At 39.2% G+C, this 23,042-nt stretch overlaps 1 protein-coding gene across 1 annotated transcript in view; it reads left to right on the forward strand.

The window, feature by feature from the left end:
* nfatc1 (nuclear factor of activated T cells 1) overlaps positions 1–23,042 on the forward strand; it is a 124,990-nt gene that overhangs the window by 48,500 nt on the left and 53,448 nt on the right. The window contains 3 exon segments of the mRNA XM_042331819.1: positions 6,570–6,625; positions 8,012–8,144; positions 19,879–20,577. Coding sequence (XP_042187753.1) covers positions 6,570–6,625; positions 8,012–8,144; positions 19,879–20,577 — 888 coding nt within the window.

Below are 23,042 nucleotides of genomic sequence, written 5' to 3' on the forward strand. Positions count from 1 at the left end.
CATTGAATCTGTAATCTCCACCTGATCAGGTAGATGAAGCTTTGTTTAATGTCTCATCCAAAGGACGACACCTCTGACAATGCAGCACTTCCCCAGCATTGTATTGGAGGGTCTGCCTGGATGATGAGCTCAAAGTCCCAACATCACAACTTTCTGACTCAGAGTTGAGAGTGCTACCAACTGAGCCTGAAAGTATGGGTGTCGAGTGAACTACAGGTGCTCTTATTCATATAATTAACAACCAATTAAAACATTATGGGAAATTCTGTGTACAAGAGTGTTGGTTGAACCCTAGAGACAGGGCAGGAGAGAACAATGATGCTGCTTTCTAGTATTAGAGATGAGCTGTAAGGAATGACTCAGGCTCTTCAGCCTTGAAAAAAGACAACTGATTGGGCACCATATATCAGATTCTAAATGGCACTGAGAATGTAAACCTAGATTATTATTTTCAAGATAAGGCAAGGCAGCGAGACAAGATGGCATAGGTTCAGGGTTGTGAAGAGAAATTTCAGACTGGTACCAGGAAGTATTTATTGTTAACAACTGGAGTGGGTGACCAGGATAGGATAGAGGCCAGGATGCTGGACTTGTTCAACAAACTGCTTCATGGGAATGCAAAGAAGACAGGTTTAGTATTCTCAAAGGCCTCCTTTATCCAAACTTCTCTTGTGCAGTCCTGTAGCTCAGTGGTTAGAGCACTCGCACCTGATTTCAATTCCAGGCAGGGCGAAACCTTGGGCAAGTTTCCTTACTCCACACGCCTAATAATAATCCCTCCAAAACAACAAAAAAACAAAAATAAATTGGTCATTTTCAATCTACGACTGTTTGTGGGACATTGCTGTGCGCAATTGGCTGCCGCGTTCGCCCACAAATATATACAGTCAATTCACTTTACAGTATATTCTGTGAAGCGCTTTGAGAAAACAACAACAAGATTTCATTTATAGACGTCTAGAAGACGTGAAAAGCTCTATATCAAATGCAAGGATTATTATTATTATTATTGTATTCTTGTGATTATAAAGTGATCACTCCTCTCCTTCAAGAAAAGATCCACCATGTTTACATAACTTTCCTTAAAGAAGCTTTGTCCAAGAAGATATATGGCGACCCCATTTTAAAGCAGTTTTCTGGGTTCAGAATCTCAGAGGCAATAATATAAGCGAATTGTGAAATAATAGACAATTTTGCAGATCAGGTTGCTGCTGTCATTACTTCCTAACTACTAATGTTACTTCCTTTGCAAAGTGATATAGGGGACTACCTCACAGGAAGTGATATCAGTGATGACCCGGAAATGGGCCATATTATAGTGCATGAAACCGGGTGTATCATGCTTCCGGTTAGTATGTGTCTACAGGACACCATACTATGAGCAAATGTATACTGAAATGGGGGATGTTATCTTGTACTGAAGGAATCCTTTGATAATTTGTTAGAATAACTCTAGAGGCACAAATTCATATTAATTTCACAAAATCCCATTCAGTGGAACTTACTTCCCAGCAAACCTACAAATAATTTCCTTGCCTCCTGAAGAGTATTAGGGTATCCCTTTTATGACAGACTTGATTCATGAGCCAAAAACGTCTATAAGTACATGTGTTTTTTTTGGATTATTCCCTTGCTTTCATATGTGCCTCTCCAAATAATTTTGGAAGAAAGAACACAGATAATAGTCAATTTAGTGTCATCACAGCTTGTGTTGCTCATTCATCCAATAGTGTCAAGTGGCATCATTGTTTTCTTTTGGAACCATTGCTGGTTATAGTCCTGACAGTTAGATATACCAGCAATTTTCGATCTTTTGGCAATGACTGAAGCTTTTCATCGATTATGGCTAGAAGGGCCATACTGGGCAGGTCTTGGACAAGTCTTCAACAAACCCATGAGGGCATCCTTGAGGTCGTCAGGGAGCATTTTGCAGTGTTTGATCTAGCCATCCAAATTCGTAAATAATAATAATCCTTGCATACAATATAATACTATATGTCGCTGAGACTTCTCAAAGCACTTCACAGAATTTATTGTTGATGTCGTGTAAATATAGTTATCTTTCAGTACAATTCCATGTTTCTCACTCAAACTGTTTGAATTTGTTTTTAAATTATTCGTATTTACTAGGGGAAAAAATTGCACTTTTCTGAATGAGTCCAGCATGACTTGAGATTCACTACCTGTTCCTTGTCCTTTTTTTTGATTTCCCCGACTCACTAGTGAGCTAGAAACCTTCCTTTTTCCAAACAGAATACTTAAAATAAAACATTGGGTCGATCTGTTTAGAATATATTTTACCTGGAAAAATCTGCGTAGTCGGAAGCAGCGACGACTTTATAATTGAGGTGACCACTTCCTTGCCACAGATAGCTACCGTTCCACTGAAGGCAGCCAAAGATATTCACCTTGTGCTTTCTGGGAGAGATTTAGCTATAACAACTCTGCTTGCAACGGGAAGGGATGTTAGTTGGATGTAATTACAGCCATGTTTTAAAAAAAAGTCAGTTAATATCTTACTGTTATGCACAGCCATTTTTGGAGTGTGAATGCTTTATATAATTTTGTGTTTGATATAACACCATTCACGACAGCAGAAAGTTCTTAAAGTGCTTCATGGGCTATGCTGTAAAGCAGAGGGACAATTTTGAAGAAGAGTGGAAAAAAGCAGATAATAATGATGATAAAGCAGGTAATAATAATAATAGGAAGCTAGATGAAGGAGAAGGGAATAGAAGGGTATGGGAGGGAGAAAGGGGTGTGTGGACATTCATGTGGAGTATATGATTTGGATAACTCTTTTCGAAGAGCCTGCACAGACACAATGAGCCGATTGGCCTCCTTCTGTGCTGTATAACTCTATGATAAACACTGGCATGGTAGTTGGACAGAATGGTCTGTTTCAAATGCTGTACAATCTGTGTAAATCTATGTAGCGGTTCCTGTTTTTTGTTCTCACCACCAATATTCTCTTTCTGGCGATATCTTAGTTTAATCCTTTCATTGAGCTATGCACTGTTTAGAATTGACGCCACTTAGAACATGTGTCTATAGAGATATTGCTGGCTCTATATGGGAGCATCCTTTAAACCGGATACGGTTTTAAAATAATCAAATTAGCTCCATGATTCAGTCTGGATTATTTGGTTCCACTCTCGTCTCCAAGTCAGAAAATGATGTGTGTGTTCAAGCCACATATCAGAACTTTGAACTCACAGTCTAGACTGACACTCCAATGCAATGCTTGTGGGTGGGTGGAGGGTGGTTGGTTGCATTGTGCAATGTTGGAGGTGCTGTTGCTTGGATGAGAGGTTAAACTGGTCTGGTCTACCTTCATTTAGGTGGACATTAAAGATTGCATGACACCATTCAAAAAGAAAAGGGAATTTCTTCCAGTCATTTCTCCTGACCCACAATCCCCCAAATAAAATCGGCAATTCATTTCAAGGCTTTTTGTGGAGCAAATTAGCTGCTGTTTTTACCTAAAATACACAAGCTTTACATTTCACAGGAAAATCATGCAAAGGACTTTGAGACATCTCAAAGGCATGATAAGGCATATATCAAATACAAAGATTATTATTACAACTACATGGTTAGCCCCCAGATGCTTGTGAATGTCAGTCTTGTAGTAAAGAAACTAGAATTCCTAATGTGTGCAAAATTCTTCTTCTCCCTTTAAACATATTCAAGCTTTCAGTAATCCTGCAGTACTACATTTTTTGAAGCATCAACTCAAATGACTTAATATTTTAATATCATAAGCAGTCTATTTTGATGTGAGTTTACCCATAAAACATAGTTCATCAAAAAGGAACCAATTCCATTTTTTATTGTCATGTAATAAAATTGTTTCAGTGATACAGAAATATATCTCAATACAGAAATATATCTCAATATATCTCAATTACAGCCAGAAAAGTCTAGATATTTTCTACCTCAAACCTGCCCAGCCCTTGATGTGAAATGCTTTGAGATGTCCTCCTGGACATGAAAGGCACCATATAAATGTAAATGATACTGTATTGTAAATACCCATTGTAATTAATTTTCCATTAGGTTCGCTAAATAACCTTTTTGTAGTTACTGATACAAATGCTTTTAATGTCTAGATGAATTAGTAATGAATGACAGGCTTAAAACAAACAAGTGAGAGGACTTGTTATTCTGTTTTGAATAGAGCATTACTAGTACAACTGTAATATGACTGAAGCAACAGTACCAGTTTTCAGCTGTGAAGTTTCAGCCACCTAAACTGAATTGTGACTGGATTCTCAATAAAGAGTCCTCATTCTGTCTGTTTCCTGCTATCAATCAAAAGACTTTTAATACAAGCAAAGAAAACAATCGTTTTTCACTGATTGGTGGCACCTAAAGGGTTCAGGTTTTCTGAGTTTGATTTACAGTGGGAAAATATGGGCAACATTTGTGTATAGCTTGCTTTGCTTGGCCACTGGATTTAAAGTAAACAGAGCAGAAAGGGCCATTCTTTTACATTCGTTCTCCTCCACATACCAAAGGTAATGATCTGAAGCCAACAAAGTCCACAGAGGATGTTTTTCAGCTACTTATCCCTTTGAGAGACATACTATGTCATTCCTTTTTGGATCCTCTCCACCTTCCAGCCTGTGTAGTAGTCCTCTGCCATCTACCTCCTGTTCTTTTTCTCTCATTGCCTGCATCGTCCCCATGATTTGGGGAAAGATTCCATCTGTAGCCAATGCATTTGTATTCAGCCTGTGGGCATGAGAGTTAATGAGCTCTCGTTGAAGCTTTGCTTGTTGCTAATACAAATATTTGTAAAAATGTTAATTTTCCACAAGTTCAAGCTTTAGTATTTGTGTGAGTTACAGAACGGTATTTCCTATCATTGACGGTTGCCCAAGTACACCACAACTTCGCAGAATGTAAATTGGTCAAACATGCCGACACAGGTTTAAGAAAAACAATTTCTAAAACGGGATAATGAAATCCCAAATGCCGAAAACATTGATTGCTGCTGATGTTTTTAGAGTGACTATTCTCTCACTCATAAGTCAGGCCATTGATTTAGTTTCTCTTCCTGCCAACTTTTTCAAAAGGGAAAAATCAGACACTCTAGGAGAATAAACCCTTGCTCTATCAGTTACCTTTTCCACATGGGAAGAATTATTTTATCCTGGAGAATGAACCTCATCAGAGTTGAGGCATTGTTACTGATCATTTTCTTCTTGAAAACTCTTCTTGGGTAAACAAGCAGAACATTTCTCAAATCTTTTTGTGAGCCCTTTGAAGGTAGAATTATCAATGCTGAGGGGAAAGAGCAGTTCAAGTGGTGCCTGTTTCAACTTTCACCCAATTCGATTTAGTGAGATTTATCTGTGGATGCCATTGACTACTTCATGCTTGAAGTTTGGGTGTTAAACGTATTAAAGTTTTGCGTCGAGTAAGTGTTGAACTCTCAATTTTATACCAGCACAAGAAATATGGGTTAAAGAACCTCACACAGGACTGATTGTTATTGCTGATTGTGTCCCATAGGACAGCCTTATTCTGCTAATGGAATGAAAGGTTAATGGTCTGCCATACATATCAAAACTTTTTTTTACAATTGAGACTTCATTGGCAGTGTTCAGTTGGGACCAACACCTGAAGCCTCAAATAACTGGTTCAATTAATGGTTTAATTAATGATGCAGTTAAAGTGCTTCCAAAATAATTAGTCTGGTGGTTTCCTATATGCCGGCAACAAAGCCAAGACCACCTATATCTTTTACCGCAGCAAGGTTCACAATTAGCTCTTGCATGCATAATGAAAGATAGCATTAACTTAATCGGCCAGCAACTTTGGGACTAAAAGTGACATTGAACAACTTTGGCACTAAAATAATCAAATTCCTACCAGTTTAACATTCCTGAGAATGGTTCAGAATGAGGGGAAGGTGTGTTCCACGATTTTCTGGTAGGAATTTCTCAGTTGTACTTACATTTCAGGAAAGGTATAAATAATGGTTTAATGATGGCACCTGTACTTTTTGTAAAGGATATTATTTGTTCACATAGACTGACTCTAGTGTATGGATGCTTGAGATGCCTGGATGTGTGGGTTAAGTCTTCAGAGTAAAAAATACTTTACATTAGTTCAACTATAAAACAATATACAAAATTCATATCTTGGAGAAATGCATTGCAGAACAAATAATACCGTTCTTTCTGCTCTGTTATGTCATATGTTGTAAATTCAAGAATATTTGCCACTATTGTGTCTGTAAAGCCTCATGACCATTAATTCAAGTATGACAACAACTTGCATTTGTATAGCATCCTTCATGTGGGTTGTGTCATGGGGCGCTTAATAGTGACATGATTTGATGCCGAGCCAGAAAGGAGGTAGGGCGGAAGGATGTGACCGTCGAAGAAGAAAGTCTTCAGATTTGGTTTGAAGATGTGCAGAGACGGGGCTAAGAGGAAGGGATGGAGGTTAAGGAATTCAGAACCGCCAGTGAGAAGGCATTGATGAGAGCCAAGGAGGATGGAGAACAAAATTCTAGAAAACAGTAAAATCATGAACTCTTCATAATTTCTCACCAGATGGGCATCACATATGGGAGACTGAAGCAAAGACTGACAAGGAGCTGTTTAAGCCTGTAAGTATGCCTGATGTATTGTAAATAATTAAATTATTCAGTCCAGAATCGTAGAATATTGAAAAAGCCATTATCATTGATTATTATAGAAGAGATGTTTTGTTTTTACTTTGAAACTAATTATGAACAAATGGTTGGAGGGCTACTGCTAAATTTATAGACTGGCGAACTATAAATATGGATCAGAAACTAAATTAACGGTTTTAGCTGAATTGTGAAGCTTCCGAAGCAGCTAATTATTTCTAGATAGGAAAATTACAAAGCTGCAAAAAACTAAAATTATATAGCACGTTATCGAAGGGTGCTATAATGGGGTTCCCCTATATTCCCCTTTGCTTCAACAATTTCAAATGCATAAAGCAGTTAATGATGCTTTCAGCGACCTGATGACCTGAAAGTTGCCCTTTTGTGTAAGGGTGAATAACTAAAATGGCCAACCAATGGCTCGTCAGGTCACCACTGATATCACTTCCTGCTTTGCACGTGTACAGTGATGTCAGTGGTCACTTAATAACTTGGAAGTTGGAGATTTTAGCACGAAAACTGGACTGATGCATGGGAAATGAGCAGGCCTTCCGTGTGCATGACCGGTGAATGAGGCCCACAATGCAACCACATCATAACCAAATTCACGCTATAAAGTGGGTTATTAATGGAGCCACACAGTGTAGTCTTCTTTTAGAAAGTATTTACAGAAAATGTAACCTACCAGATGTTTCATATCTGTATCAGAGGTCTTTCATTATTAAAGAGTTAATATTCTGCATATTAAGTATGAAACTTGTGAGTCCATCATCATCAGTTTCCTAATATTTTCCTGTGGCCAAAATCAGTAAGGATGTTCCCTTTCAATCTCATGACCTTTTTTGAATCATGAGTAGTCATCATCACATGGCACTCGTTATTTTGGGCACCAGTGAATATATACTACATGTCTGTGATGTCTTGTAATTGAAGCTGAGCTGTAGCCTTGCTTACAATATGATGGGCAGAGGTAGTAACATGATTTACCTCCAGAATCTACCTCTTCGTTGTTTCACCGTTTGCTAACTTTGTGCTGATCTTGTTTGATTGTATCAGCATTAGGCAAATTTCAAATATCTATTTGCTGCATATTTATACCTTGTAGAAGAATATGAAATGGCAAACATGTACTGCCACTGGAATCTACAGCACAATAGATAAACAAAAGGTTGCATTCGATTTCAATATTTAGATGTTGTTACTTACTGGTACTTGCTAATATTTGCCAATAAGAAACCTAAGTGTGCTGTCTCCAATTTATTTGTTTAAGGATGTGAGAAAATTCAGCAAACTGCAGCATAAATTGCTCTAATATACCAGTTGCATCATATCTATGTGATCGTGCATGTTTTTCTTTTGCAGAATTCACTGTTGGTTGAAATTCCACCCTACCGCAACCAACGCATTGCAAGCCCTGTTCAGGTTTATTTCTACATCTGCAATGGGAAGCGAAAGAGGAGCCAGAGCCAGCGCTTTACCTACCTACCCGCTAATGGTAACCACTTACATTAAGATTCTAAATCATTTTGTTCAAAGTCAACACCGCCTGCAATCAATCTGGATGGCAGGTTTCACCATTTGTTAGAAGTAAATAATTCAACTGGAAACTAATTGATGCTGACTGTTGATGCAAATTAAGAAAATAAAGACAATATTCATCAGTTATTAAATAAAACCTAGGCCTAATAATAATCCTTGCATTTGATAAAGCGCTTTTCACGTCGGGAGGACGTCCCAAAGCACTTCACAGAACACACTGTAAAGTGAATTGACTGTATATTTGTGGGCGAACGCGGCAGCCAATTGCGCACAGCAATGTCCCACAAACAGTCGTAGATTGAAAATGACCAATTTGTTATTGTTTTTGGTTTTGGAGGGATTATTATTAGGCGTGTGGAGTAAGGAAACTTGCCCTGGGTTACATGCAAAATGTTTATAAATAAATGAGTAAATAAATATCTAATTGTTGAAAAGAAAAATTGCTAACTCGTTCCGTTCGTCAGTATCAGAAATTTGATAATAGAACTATTTGAACAGAGAAAAGAGTTTTTCATCTGGAGTCCAATCCAACAATCCCCCAAATAAAAGTGATCATCTATGGGACATTGGAGTGCAAAGTTTGGCTTTTGCTTACAAAAATACAATTACCCTACTTTATTGTAAATCCTGTGAAACGCTTTGAGATAGTGCCATTCATGTCCTCCCGACGTGTATGGCACTATGTCAAAAGCAAGGAATATGATTATTAGAGTTTGCAAGAACGTATATAAGAACTCTTAAGAGTGGAGAGTGGAGTAGAGGGAGAGGGGAATTGAAGGATATGGGAAAGATTAAGGACTGGTGCACACAAGTGGAGTATAAATACTAGCCTGGACTGGTTGAGCCGAGGGGCCGGATTTCCTGCTGTATATGCTTTGCAAATCTTTGTAAGACTGAAGTCATCAGCAGTAACATAATCAGTCGAAAGCCACTGAATTAACTGTAACTTAAACGTGAAAAACAAACGTATTAGTATAGAAAACATGCTCAAAAAGTTAGATTTGCCATTATGAAACATGGAGATGGGAATTACGTATACTTCATAATCATAAAATGTCCCATCAATTTGTTAGCATCGCTCACAATCTATGAGGGACATTTTTAGGTATTAGAGAGTTTTAGGTCCTTTGTCCATAAACAATTCATTCAAGATGTTTGAACTATACAAGAGCCCGATATCTGCACTAACTGGGACTGGTCCCATTATAATATGACCCTAACCCAAATGAAAACAATACAGATATCAGGTCTTCCCATGAAATATCTCATCTCTAACTCTCTCTCTGACTCTGTGTGTGTGTGTGTGTGTGTGTGTGTGTATGTTTAAGTTACTCTTTTTCTCTTGATTCTTTTTTCTTTCTGACTCAGCCCCTCTATGTGGCTCTCACTAACCCTGATTTCTTCCCACAAGTTACTAAAAATGTGTATCACCTCGGGGTGCTGATTTAAACTTGCTCATTAAACTTGGGGAAATCTTTACTGCTACTTACAATGCCCATAGTTAATAATTTATCTTGGTATTTCATCGTGACTTTACCTTCAGGTTCTCAGCCTCTGTGAAGTTCAGTGGACATATGGTACAGATATTCGAAACTCCACTTTACTCAGTGGGGAAAATAAAATAAATTATTTTAGTTATTTTTGAGAACAGTTTATTATGATTATGTATTAAACAATGTAAATTATACAAATTAGATTCTCCACTTGTCAGTGAATCTATCAATCTACCGTTTGATCTGATGATCAATATTTCCTTTGTAAACCCACATTTGCCAAGATAATACATTTATTAACCACGACAGAATTACACTTTTAAGTCACTTGATAGATTAATTTGAAACTATTATCACGTCTTTAATGATAGACTTGCAGTACCCATACTCTTCTGATACTGGCAGAAGAAGAGCTCTGTCATAATCTAAAACTGATAGATTTTAGTGGGAAACTATTGCTGGAAACGATTCAACTTTGAAGTACTGTTGCAACAACAGCAGTGGTACTGATTTGCATTTCTGCTGATACTACAAACAAAATAAAGAAGGCAGTTGCCAAATCAACTGAGGCTCCAAATTTCTCATGTTCTTGGCTGTAAGATTGTTTGTTGTCTTAAATGTAAGATATCACATCATTGTTAAAAATAAACCGGTTTCCAAATGAATGCTGAATTTCAGAATGTTCCACACTCATAAAATGTAAACACCAAACCCTGGAGATCTTTGGGCACAGGGTTCCTAGCTTTGTGTTCAGGATTTGCGGTGTTCTGGATGCACCTGGATTACTGAGTACAATTCTGCCCAGAAACATGTGGCATTAGAAGCAGTTCAGAGCAGAGCAACTAGGATGATCCATCCCTTAGTGTAAAAGGGATAAGCCACGAAGAATGCCTAGATAATCTAGGATTCTTCAGTCTTGAAAAGAAACATTTCAGAGGGGATCTTTTATGGGTATGTAATATGCTAAATGGGGTTTAGAAAGCGAAGCAAAATATATTTCAAATATGCCAATTCATCAGGACAGGAGGGCACAGGTTCAAGGGTATTCAAACAGAGACCAAGAAGTACAATATTTCTTTGCAGAATGGGTGATTTAAGAAAGAAAAACCTTGATTTTTTTACAGCCCCTCTAATGTTTATATGTATTAAAGCAATTTGTGGTGATTGCTGCCATGTGATTATTAGCCAGGTTTATTATTTTGGGAGTGACCAAATGCTAGATTTGACTGAAAATAGGAGAATTGTAGGTTGGGTATTCTGGAAGGAGATCATATAGGCCCTAAGGATCTTCTTTATATATACCTCTGTTGGGCTTTATGAAGGTGTTGTCTTCATTACAGGTAGATTCAGCTCTTGTAGTTTCCTATTGATAGGACTGGGAGCGCTCTAGGTTGCTCCCTGCATGAAGGGCGCTATGTAAATACTATTTTTTGTATTTGTTGTTGACCTAGACTCTGCCATAGAACTTTGCAGTAGTTATTACTCCAGTACCAAAATTTCTGTCTCGAAAAGTGAAACCGTCCACCTAAACACCTTGGAAAAGATACAGTCTCAGAGTGAAAAAAAACTCTGAGTTTGAGTTTCCATTGGGTCAGGACTGGAAAAAATGTTTTGAAAGTTACTCACTGCTTGGCCGATAGATTTATTTTAATGTATTTTTAAGCTTGTCAATTAACTTTTCATCCACTGCACACTGTTACTTGGCTACAGCGGGAGTCATTTCATCCTTAAAAAGAGGAATAAACTACATCTTTGGGATATACAGTATGAGGAACTACTGTCAGGGAGGGGATTGGGAAGAGACACAACAGAGCTCCAACTATGTAATGTATAGGAATGATGAAGGATTGTAGGTGAAGAGATTAACCTGTTTGGCTGTTTGTCATCTTGGCAGATACAAGTGGGTTTTCCATTTGTGGTCCCAGCAGCAAGTTTGCTCTCTCTGTCTTCCATAATTGAATTTTGTAATCCAGCCAGTAAGTTTCAAACTTCAATATGTCCATTTCCCTTGAGAGTACTGCGTGGATTTTTGCAACTGTTTTTTTTTGTAACTGCTATGAATCCAGTACATTGACAGCCTCCCCAAATCATTGACCGTGGACGTTTTTTTAATCAACATACAAATATATTTTTCTGGCTTAGTCAACTTCCCAATGGAACTGACAGCTGGAGTCCAATCTCATAAGGATAAGGAGAGGGAGCACAGAAATCCGAATAATGGCTCAGCCTTGAGCTGGACCTGTCGTCATTGCCAGTAGCCTGATCACTAGTACAGGAAAGTTGGATGATCGTTCAGTAGTTCTGCTGATCCGCCCCCTTCTTCTCGACCACTGATGCTGGGGAAAGATGGAAAAGCAGATAATTGACAGTAGCTCTATTTTTACTACTGCCAGCAAGTTGAAGGGTTGCAGACCACTGACAGCCTTCAGCTCACCACAGCTGGAAAGTAGCTCACCTCGAAGTGGAATTTGGCAGGCCTTCTTTTTAGTATTTTTAGATATTATATAGAGGATGGTGAATTCCTCTGAAATCCAAAAGGAACCTGATAGTCTGTGACAACCATTTGAATTTTGATTGCCGGGCAGATATTCTAAGCAAAGCGTTGCTTCTTTGTCATTATAGCTGATGAGACAGAATAATGACAAAAGACTTTTTTTTAAAAAATCCACATTTCAAAAGGTAATGGATGAGTGGCTCAGGTTTACAAGGGACAATTCACTCTTGTGGTTCAGATTTTTTCATTTGGTTAGCCAGGTCTCTGGTACATCACCATGCTTAAGAGTATCCAAATCAAACTGAGTGTTCCACACATGTATGCAACCTACACCTTGAAATTCAACTGTGTCTGAATGGAATACACACTCTCTCCCTGGAATGACACACCCTGCATACCTAGTTCCAGAGAGTATTAGATGCAGTTTGGCAAGAGCCAAAGCTTGGGGACCCCAGAGGGCGTGTCGGGGTTTTCAGATGTTTAAACAACAAAAACTTGCATAGAATTACATAGAATGATACAACAAACTATTAACAGAAAACAGACTATTTGGTCTAGCTAAACTGTGCCAGTGTTTATTCACATAAGCCTCCACTCCTCCTAATTCCCACATCCTGTGCCCCTCAATTCCCTTCTCCTTTATGTATACATCAAGTTTCTTCTTAAATACATTTATGATTTTTGCTTCAAACACAGCTTCCAGCAGTGGGTTCCACATTCTCACCAGACTCTCCTTGAAGAAGTTCCTTCTAAACTTCCTTTTGGATCTGTATTAGTTATCTCTTATTTATGCTCCTTTGTTTTGGACTCATCAATAGGTGGAAATAACCTATTAACAGCTTAACTTTAACAAATCCACCTTAACGAATCCTTTCATAATGTTAAAAACCTCTACAAGGTCCCCTCTCCATTGTCTCATCTCCAGAGGGAATAACAACATAATTACATTTGAATAGCCCCTTTCACATTGGGAGGACGTTCCAAGGCCCTGAACAATCAAAGTTTTAAACCCAAGCTGGGGGTCAGGATTGGGGAGGGTGGAGGGCAGTGGGGGGAAGCAGGGTGATCGAAAGCACGGTCGAAGAGGAGGGTCTTGAGACGGGTCTTGAAGGAGGCAAGAGAGGGGGCGAGGCAACAACAACAAGATTACATTTGTATAGCACCTTTCACGTCGGGAGGGCATCCCAAGGCGCTGGACAGTGTACAGCATTTCAAACCCGAGCTGGGGTCAGGGGGGAGAAGGGAGGGAAGGGGAAGGGGGGTGACATATAACATGGTCGAAGAGGAGGGTTTTAAGGCAGGACGTGAAGGAGGCTAAGGAGAGGGCTAGGCGGAGTGATTGAGGGATGGAGTTCCAGAGGTTGGGGGCAGAGTGGCTGAAGGCTCTCCCGCCAGTTGTGGGGTGGGTAGGTTGGGGGACGTGGAGCAGGCCAGAGCCATCTGAGCGGAGGGAGCGAGTGAGTTGGTAGGGGGTTAGGAGGTCACAGAGGTAGGGTGGGGCGAAACCATTGAGGGCTTTGTAGGTGAGGACCAGGATTTTGAACTGGATCCTCTGAAGGAAGGTGATAGAGGTAGGATTTTGCTCGATGTAAGTCTCGATGTTATGAATGTTACGAAAAGCTCCAACCTGTTCAATCTTATTTTGTGGGCACTAAATATAAATATAACCACTTCCCTACTTTTATATTCTATTACTTCTGGACATAAAGCAATGACTGTACTTGCATTCTTTATAGCTGTATTCAACTGTGTTGGCTGCAGCTTGCCATTGAAAGTACTACCTGTCAAGCTTCCCATTGCTTGTCCAGCTCAGACCTCACTACCCTCCCTGTAAGGGGATTTTGATTGGCTTTCAGGATACCAGGATCCAAGCGTGAAAATTCCCTGCTCACTGTGACTGATGTACTCCCAAATCCTTCTGATGAGCCAAATTGGCTAATCTTTCACCAGCAGTGCCCTGGACTACTGTGGACCTGCCTGGCTCAGAAATTGGACTGCTGAGACCACAACAGAGGATTGACTTCATTTTTAAAAATATTTTGCAAAACAGTCCAGTCCTTTTGTACAGTATATGCTTATGTTCCCAACCTTACATATATATATATATATATAAGCTCCCACCACCCCTGAACCCCTTGAGTGTATGTTACCCTATATACACCCACCCTCCCATTTCCTCCCAAACCCTTGGATTAGGTTCCAGCCTGTAACTCACTCCCACCCTGGAGAGAGCTTGTTATTCTATATATAAGTCCCGTAACGTAGTGGCTAGTGCACTTGCCTCGCAAGCAAGAGGACCTGGGTTCGATTCCTGGGCAGGGTTAGGTAAGTTTCCTTACACCACACACACACCTCTGTTTACCTAGCAGTAAGAGCCCTCAACTGAAATAAAGCCAAGTCCCCAGTTATTATTCGAATGGAGGATCGCTTTCCGGGGATAATAATCCCTCTAAATAAATAATAATGTGGTCACTCAATCCACAACTATTTGTGGGACACTGCTGTATGCAACTTGCTGCTGTGTTTTGCCACAAAACACACAGTCGTGTAAAACATACTTTACAGTGTATCCTGTGAAGCACTTTGAGACTTCTCGAAGATGTGATAAGGCTCTATATCAAATGCATTATCATTATTATGTGGGAGAAAACCTGTGAATGAATTGCAAATAGAACCTCCTTGTCCGATTTGAATGCTTTGTTAAAACATGGTACTTGCAAAAATAAGAAAAACACAATATTGACAATGTTACCACATGAAGAAAAAACATGGTAACCTTTTTTTATTAGTGGTAAATATTATTAAATTTGGCTCTGTATGTAATGATACCTATTACCCTAATCAACATATTTTATTTCAGTTGAGGGCTCTTATATCACTTAGGTGATTTTAAGTTAGCACTATTATTCTGTATTCAGAAGACCCGGTTATGCCTCATTGTGCAAGAAAGCAAATCTGTTGAGTGTTTCCCAATAACATAATCTGCTTCTTTCCAGTTCACATGCTGGTTATTCTAGTGTTTTAACATTTATAAATGTAATGTGTGTTAGTCAGACTCTGGCTGTGATCCTGTGATCACAGATATATACTCATTCAACAACCATTCATCCCCTGAACTAGAAACAGTGTTATACATTGGTGCATTGTATTATTTTACATCCAGTATATTCTAAGAATGAAAGATTATTTCTAATGCTGTACTTTGGTGGTGAATTCACTCAATGTTTTTGCTACTGTGATATAGATTGTTTTATTAAGACCACAAGTTGAAACCGTAAATTTAGTTTTTTTCTTTACTGTCTGTCAGCATCTAAAACATAGTGATTTCGAATGGAATTCCTCAGTTAGACAATGTGAGTTGGTATATCTTCTGGAAACCAGAAGTATGTCACGTTAACTTGCAGGATCTCTGTTCTGGAATGGATCATGTCAGAGAGAGTTTCCATATGTTGGAGTAATGTAGTTCTGGATTCATTAAAGGAATTCTATTTGAAATTGCTACATTTTGAGATCTGTTGACTTTTTAAATATCATTACTTAATAAATCAAAGGTATTTTCTTCTACATGCAATCCACCCCAATGTTAGCACATAAATGTTCTGAATGATAGAGTGTCTTGGCGCTTGGACATTGATTTTGCCACTGATACATCAGCCATTAGGAGACATGTATGAACAGTGCAGTTTGACTTCACCTATATATATTTCTTGTCTTTCTTCTGGGGGAAGTACTTTGTAACTGTTTGCCTCCTTGCTTGGTGACCTAGTAAGAGAGATAACCAAGTTGAGGTAATCTTCCATGACAAGGGTTCCACAGGAAATATTTTGGCTTTATTTTTGAAGGACTTTTAATCCTGGAGCAAAGTGCACCATGTTATATAAGACACAGATTTATTAGTTCACATATCCCATGCTTGCATTAGTAAGCAGTACTAATATTTTATAACGAGTGAACATTGTGAATATCCATGCACTAAAATGACAAAACTGTTATTTGGATTCTTATCAGCAGCGCAACAACAACTTGCATTTATAAAGTGCCCTTCACAAAGAAGCAAATTAGTGCAAAAAATAGATGTCAAGTTGAAGCCACTCCTTCTCCTGTACAACTAGTATTGTTTTTGAGATTAGATGTTAATCTGACAGTTCAGGTGGACTCCATGGCTTTCTTCAAAAAGGAAAAGGGAGTTTCTCCCAGTGCCCTATCTTACAATTTCCCAAATAAAAATAGACCAAAGTGGAATGCCTTATATCAAATGCAAAGAAATTGTTTCATCGTCTATTTTGATACAGAGTACCAGTATATATAAGAGCATAAAATGCCACACTGAATATTTTTCACTTTTTATTAATTTTAAAATGCTGTTTCAACTGTTGTTTACTGCTGGTTTTGTTTTTCAACTCGTTGGCAAGACAATTTGCACATCATACGCTTTCTATTTAAAGGCTGCATATTTGTAACATTCATAAAGAAAGATATTGGGTGGCTTCTCCTGACTGCTCAATGAGTTTATTCAATGAGCAACTGAGCCCTAGAGAATAAGAAAATCCAAGGTTTGACCTCTGCTATTTGCTTCTGTTTCTCCCTTCTCTTCCCTCCCTGCTTTTTGGTTGAAGAAGGAAAAGTTAACCAGAGTTCCTGTGCTGTTTAATGGCCTTTCCTGGAGTTGTGTATGTGTAGATGCCAACAATGAGAAGCCGCAACTAGGAATAACCGTACGCCCCTCCCCCCCACCAACCATGGTTGAAATGTTTCACTATTGAGGTAATTGTGAACTTCCAGGTTAAAAAATCAGTTACAGCCACCCATGGGAGCCCCATTCTGACACACTATAAAATAGAAGTGGGGTTCCCACTGCTTGGCTTGATTCACTTGACATCGGCAGGATTCCCTATTTTGAACTCGGAGATGATATTAATGAATTCCATTAGAAATCTGCAAATTGGACCCCATTTAATTAAATAGTGAGGGCTTTTGCAGCACACACCTTGCGCTTTAGACTGGAAACAGTTGAGTGAAGTTGCTGAGCAGATTCAGAGTAATGAAAGCTTTGCATTAGTACATAATCTTATGACTAGTTGGCAGGCACTTAGTCTGTAGAGAATATAAACAGCTTTGGTAGCTTCGGATTTCTAAGTACACAAGAAAGTTTGATGTGTTTAGAACCTGTCACTGGAACTAAACTTAAAAGTTTAAATCGGTTTAGTTAGTAATTGTATGAAGTTACAGTATTGCTCCTGGACCATTGATGTTTATTTTGTCTAAGGCGTAGCTCTGTTTAAATGTCAATGCCTGTCTTGCTCTTCAGTTCAACATTTTGGATTATTTTCTATAAACACAGGTGCTTCTTCATTCTACATAGTTTCATCTGTTAACTGTTAAAGTGCCTTGAAAAATTCAAACTGCTTATGTGTATTAACCAATTTCTTGCAAGTCACATCCCAAAAATATAGGGATCACCACTTGCTTCCAGATAATGAACAGACTTTGCTGCATATAATGAAGTTTTTACCTGTTTTTCTTTACTTTTTTGTATCTTTTAAGGATTTTAAGGACTAATGTAATTATTATAATTTTTTAAATGAAAATGTACCACAAAGCTTGGAAATATTGAAATAGCTATATTGTTCCACTAAAAAAGTAAATTATTTGATACTACAAACGAGAAGTAAATAATCTACAAACAAAAGGAAAAGGTTTATCTTGCACTGATCACTAAAAATACTGAAGATTTCTCCATATCAAAATGCATTCAACAAAAAGTCGCTATTTTTATCAATCAGTTTAAGATGGACCCCAATGTGTAGGGTTGTATTACACCAACAAGTCAGCAGCAGTTTTTTAACCAGCAGATGAAATGCTTGACTCCACTTCAGAACTGAGAACGATGTGGCAGTGATTGCAGTATTTCTGATACAACAAAGAAGCATGTGAAAACTTGTCAGTTCCAAGTTTTGTTTTCCATTTCCATCCTATAATTTTATTCAGGCTCATTTCCCCAATCATTCAGGCAAATCTGTAACTTTCAACAACAGCAACAAATTTATATTTTGTATAGAGCCTTTCATGTCAGGAGGATGGCCCAAGGCCCTGGGCAGTCCAAGATTGGCACTTGAGCTGGTGGTGGGAACTGAGTGGGGTAGGATCCAAGAGGGGTGGAGGATGGGGGTTGGGAAGATGACCAAATGCACCATTAAGAAAAATTGAAGGAGGGAAGGGGAGAATCGCAAGGTCTCCTGGATGGATGCAGGTGTACATTTGTTGTGGGATTTTCACAGCATAAAATAGGTTGCTTAGGGCTAAAATGGATTCATGCACATGAGAGAGCTGATATCTGTATCAGATTGTTATTAACATACCACACTGTGCTAGCTGTTTTTTTCGCTCTCTTTTTCTCTCAGGCAACCCTTTTTGTCTTTCCCTCCTGTGCATATAATGAAGTTTTCTCTTTCACAGACGCAATTAGCTTGTATCAGTTTCTCTCTCACTAATCTGATTGCAGAATGATCAGACTACCTTGTGTTGCTGAGCATTTTATTTGGGGGTTTTGACCCCCCAAAAATTAAATACAGTTAACCATTATGGGAACTTATCATGCTCTACTATACACCAAAAACAAAACAAAATTCAATGTCACTATATTATTAACAGGCATGTAGTTATTGTACAAATGTTTTTATTTAGAACACACACTTATTTCCCTTTTGCTGCTTGTCAAGCTCCTCATCTCAGTGAGGCAAAAATTACAGGGGTTTCTAGACTGAGTCAGTTTGCTACTTTATAGTCAAGAACATAAAATTATTCAGGGTTTCTGAAACGATACTCCATTAAACATAATATTGAGTTACTCCATTCAGTTATTCATGTAAAAGGCAGCTTGATGCAGTAATGGGGGGACACCAGGGTGGGTGTTCTGGAGAGTTGAGTTCAGAGAGGCCAAAGGGTCTTCTTCATCTAGACCAATCTTGTGAACCGAATGCAAGTCACATTTCCCATTCGAAATAGAGCACAGGAGGGTTAGAAAGATATGAAAGGCAAAGGCAAGAAAAATAGGAGAAACATTTTATGTAAAATGAGATTCGGTATCAACTAGATATTCAGCACTGGCTCACATGTTAGCATTGTTTCTCCACAAGCCTGGCCCTCATAATGTGATAATTGACATTCTTATAGTCACTGCACTTTACAATAAAATCCAGTGAAGCACTTTGAAACACTTCCTTCCCCCACTCCCTCATGAAGGCACTATATCAAATTCAAGGATTATTCTTGTATTCATAATTATTTAATTTTGATTCAAAAGGTTTTTATTAATAATTTGCTGAGATGTGTTGGGTGTGTGTGGGTGGGCGGGGGGTTGGGGAAGAGATCTTTTAATATTAGAATTTTAATGTTTCTAATGCAGGTAATGAATGTCAACTAATGGAGCCCTTGAGCCTCTGGCTTATGTTGTGACGCGTGTCTTTAACATTTGTTTACATAGTACATTCATGGTGAGGGTGATTCCAAAGAAAATAGGCTTTTTCAATATTAGAAACAGCTGTAACTTGTGTGAATGACTCATCCATTTTTTTATTGGGTGGGAGAGTGAGGCCACTGACACACAGAGACTCATTGAGAATTTTATGTTTATTTAGGAGAGAGTATCCTAGCCACAAGCCCACACAATCACTTCAATATCTATCTCATGTTTTTTATTCCAGTTCCTGTTATAAAAACAGAACCAACAGATGACTACGAGCCTGCCTTAGTCTATGGATCACTCAATCAAGGGATAAGCCCAGTGTCCCAGACTTATTACGCTCAACAAGCCCTGACACCAGAAATGGCACCAGATCCCAGCTCCTGCCTTGTAAGTGGCTTTCCCTCCTGTCAGCAGAGAAGCGCTGGGATTTCAACCTCTCCCTCTTCCGGTCACAAACAGCATGAGCTTACACCTTCCGCTTACAACAAGTGTGTCAGCAACACAACCAGTGTCCAGCTAGTACACCAGCAGTCTGGAGTGACAGTTCCCACTATTCATGAAGTACACCGACCTGTGGTTGTGCACCCAAGTTCGCCCACTCATTCAGCACATGTTATGATGCAGCCCCAAATGAGTCAGCATCTGAATAGCAGCTGTTCCCATGGTTTCCAGCAGACTCCGTATCCCAACAATCTTTCTTCTCAAGGCCCTTCTGCTTCCCCAGAGGCAGCCTACGTGCAATCCTTCAGTCCACCCATCTCAGCAGTGATGAGTCAACAGCAGCAGCAACCTCAGAAACTCCCAAGAAATGGTTCTCCGCCTAGTCAACCAGGTGAGATGCCCTCAATGCACCCAGACAACAATCAAAATTTGGCCCCCTTGCCAGTCACAGTGAAGCAGGAGCCACAAGAATTGGACCAATTGTATCTGGATGACGGTAGGTGGATTATAACTTTTTTTAAAACTTTATTTGCAAAATTGAATGATTGTTTTACAACATGGGCTGTTACTCATTATATTTGGCTCGTTTCTTATGAAAGCAAGTTATTGAGCGACTTGTGTATTGTTGCTTTCTCTTTGCAATCACTGTAGATTATTTTGGCCCAGGCAAAAACTTTTTTTTCTTCCCTGGTACAGTAGATAGCAAACAATGAACCAGAAAATCATAGGCAATAGTTTTATCAACAGTAATGGCCAAAAGGTAACCCCCAATCACTCATGTTCGCATATTAAATATGATGTGTTAAGCATCTGCATGTTTTTTTTAGCTGAGCCTACTTGATTATGTTTTCCTGCTGTGTGGATTTTACTGCTGTTTGGGAAAGTAAGTGCAGACATCCAGCTACAGTTGGCTCCCAGTTTGAGCTGGAGAGAAAGAGAGAAATAAATGGTCAGTTGAGATTGTTACATTTACGCAGAGTAAGTCAGATTAGCAAAATCATATAGTTACATAAAATACAACTTCATGCATTGGGGAAGAAGAGAGGTAAATGACTGAGGTTTTCTGGATTCATCTGCTATGTGAAATAAACTCACTATTTCACATTAAGCAGAAATTATTCTGTTTATCACAGTTGTGATGAACATTGTTATTTTAAGCTACCTGGTTTGTAATTTGAATCAAAACTATTGTGAGAAATTTAATATTGAATAGTGTTTTAAGTGAAGTAATTTTGCCCTTTCTAAAACCTCTTAAATTTACTAATTTGGGGAAAATATGATAAACAACCCACTATATTCAGTCATTTAGCACATGTGAGTTGAATTGATACTTTGAGTTCCATAACTCACAGAGTATGATGGTTTTAAAGGAAATACATGTTGAGATGGCACAGTGGAGCACTACCACATTATGGCACATTGTGGAGGGACACAGGTTTGTTCCACCCTCCCCATACATACCCCCACGGTACTGTTGTATTGTAGCCAGAGACAGCAAAAAAAAGATCAGCAGGTATATTTCTTCAGTGAAAGAGTATGAATAAGAAAGTGCTGTCACCAAATTGCTATCACAGGCTTAATAATGAACAACTGGTGCAGGGACCTGGGAGTAGTTAGCTCATTGGTCTTAGCCACAGGAGAGACCAGGTCCAATGTCATCAAGGAAATGGGAAACCAATAAGAGGGATTCAAACCATCCATCAAACAGGTAAATGTATCCTATATTGCAGCTTTATCAGTACATTATAATTTGAGACACCTACTGGGACTTGTGATCTGTACTTGTAGTCCTACTTGCCGAAAGCTTTTCATTGAATCGTACAGAATGAGGCCATTCAGCCTATTGTGTCTGACTGAATTGAAGCAGATTCTACCTACTTGTAAAAGTGCAAATTCAACATTCAAAATGTCAAACTTTCTCATGGAGCTTGACACCAGTTTAACCTGGCTATTCGGAACAGATTCCTGAACAAACATCCAGGCTTGACTATGAAAACTCCTTGCTTGTCGGTCTCCTCAACTCCTCCCTCCATAGGCTGCAGATCATCCAGAACTCTGCAGCCCATGTCCTCTCCTGCACCAGGCTCTGTGACCCTATCACCCCCATCCTCGCCTGACACCATTGGCTTCCCATCACACAGAGGAAATAGTTCAAAATCCTGGACCTCACCTTCAAAGCCCTCCATGGCCTTGCTCCCCCCTACCTCTTCGACCTTCTAACCCCCTACTAACCTGCCCAGTCCTTCCGCTCGATGGGCTCCGACATGTCCCCGCCTCGCCCTGGCCACCATTGATGGGCGAGCTTTCTGCCACTCTGCCCCTACTCTCTGGAATTCCATCCCGCAGTCCCTCCACCTCGCCCCCTCCCTAACCTCCTTCAAGACCCATTTCGACTGTGCCTTTGATCACCCTCCTTCCCCCCCTGCCCTCCACCCTCCCCGATCCTGACCCAAAGCTCGCATCCGAAACACTAATTGTCCAGCGCCTTGGGACGTCTTCCCAACGTGAAAGGGGTTATACAAATGTAATTTTGTTGTTGTTGTTATGCCATTTTGTCCTCTGGCTTTTTCCATATAAGTACAAGTTGTTGTTTTATTTTAGCCTTGTCCAGTTACTGTGATTAATCCTCCTGCTCATGATGGGTATCTTAAGTTGCTGCAGTGGGAGGGTGAGATGCAGTAAATTGGAGCATTGGGGTGTTACTGACTTGGCAGCAAGTCTATGAGGTTACGGCCAGAAAACTGTCTAAATTTCTTTATGTATGATGCTAGGGATATCTATCCCGTAGTGTTTTAGGAGCTGGTAGTCTGGCAAATGAGAGAGTATTAAAAAGTAGTCCCATTCCCTACACCTTCAAATAATTTCTGCAAATAAGATATGCTTGTGTTACAAAAATACATTTAATACTCAACACAGTTGTGGCATAAATAGAGCATTAATGCTACAGTTCATTGTATGTGA

This window comes from Callorhinchus milii, unplaced genomic scaffold (genome assembly GCF_018977255.1).
Source record: "Callorhinchus milii isolate IMCB2004 unplaced genomic scaffold, IMCB_Cmil_1.0 Scaffold2, whole genome shotgun sequence".
Taxonomy (NCBI): domain Eukaryota; kingdom Metazoa; phylum Chordata; class Chondrichthyes; order Chimaeriformes; family Callorhinchidae; genus Callorhinchus; species Callorhinchus milii.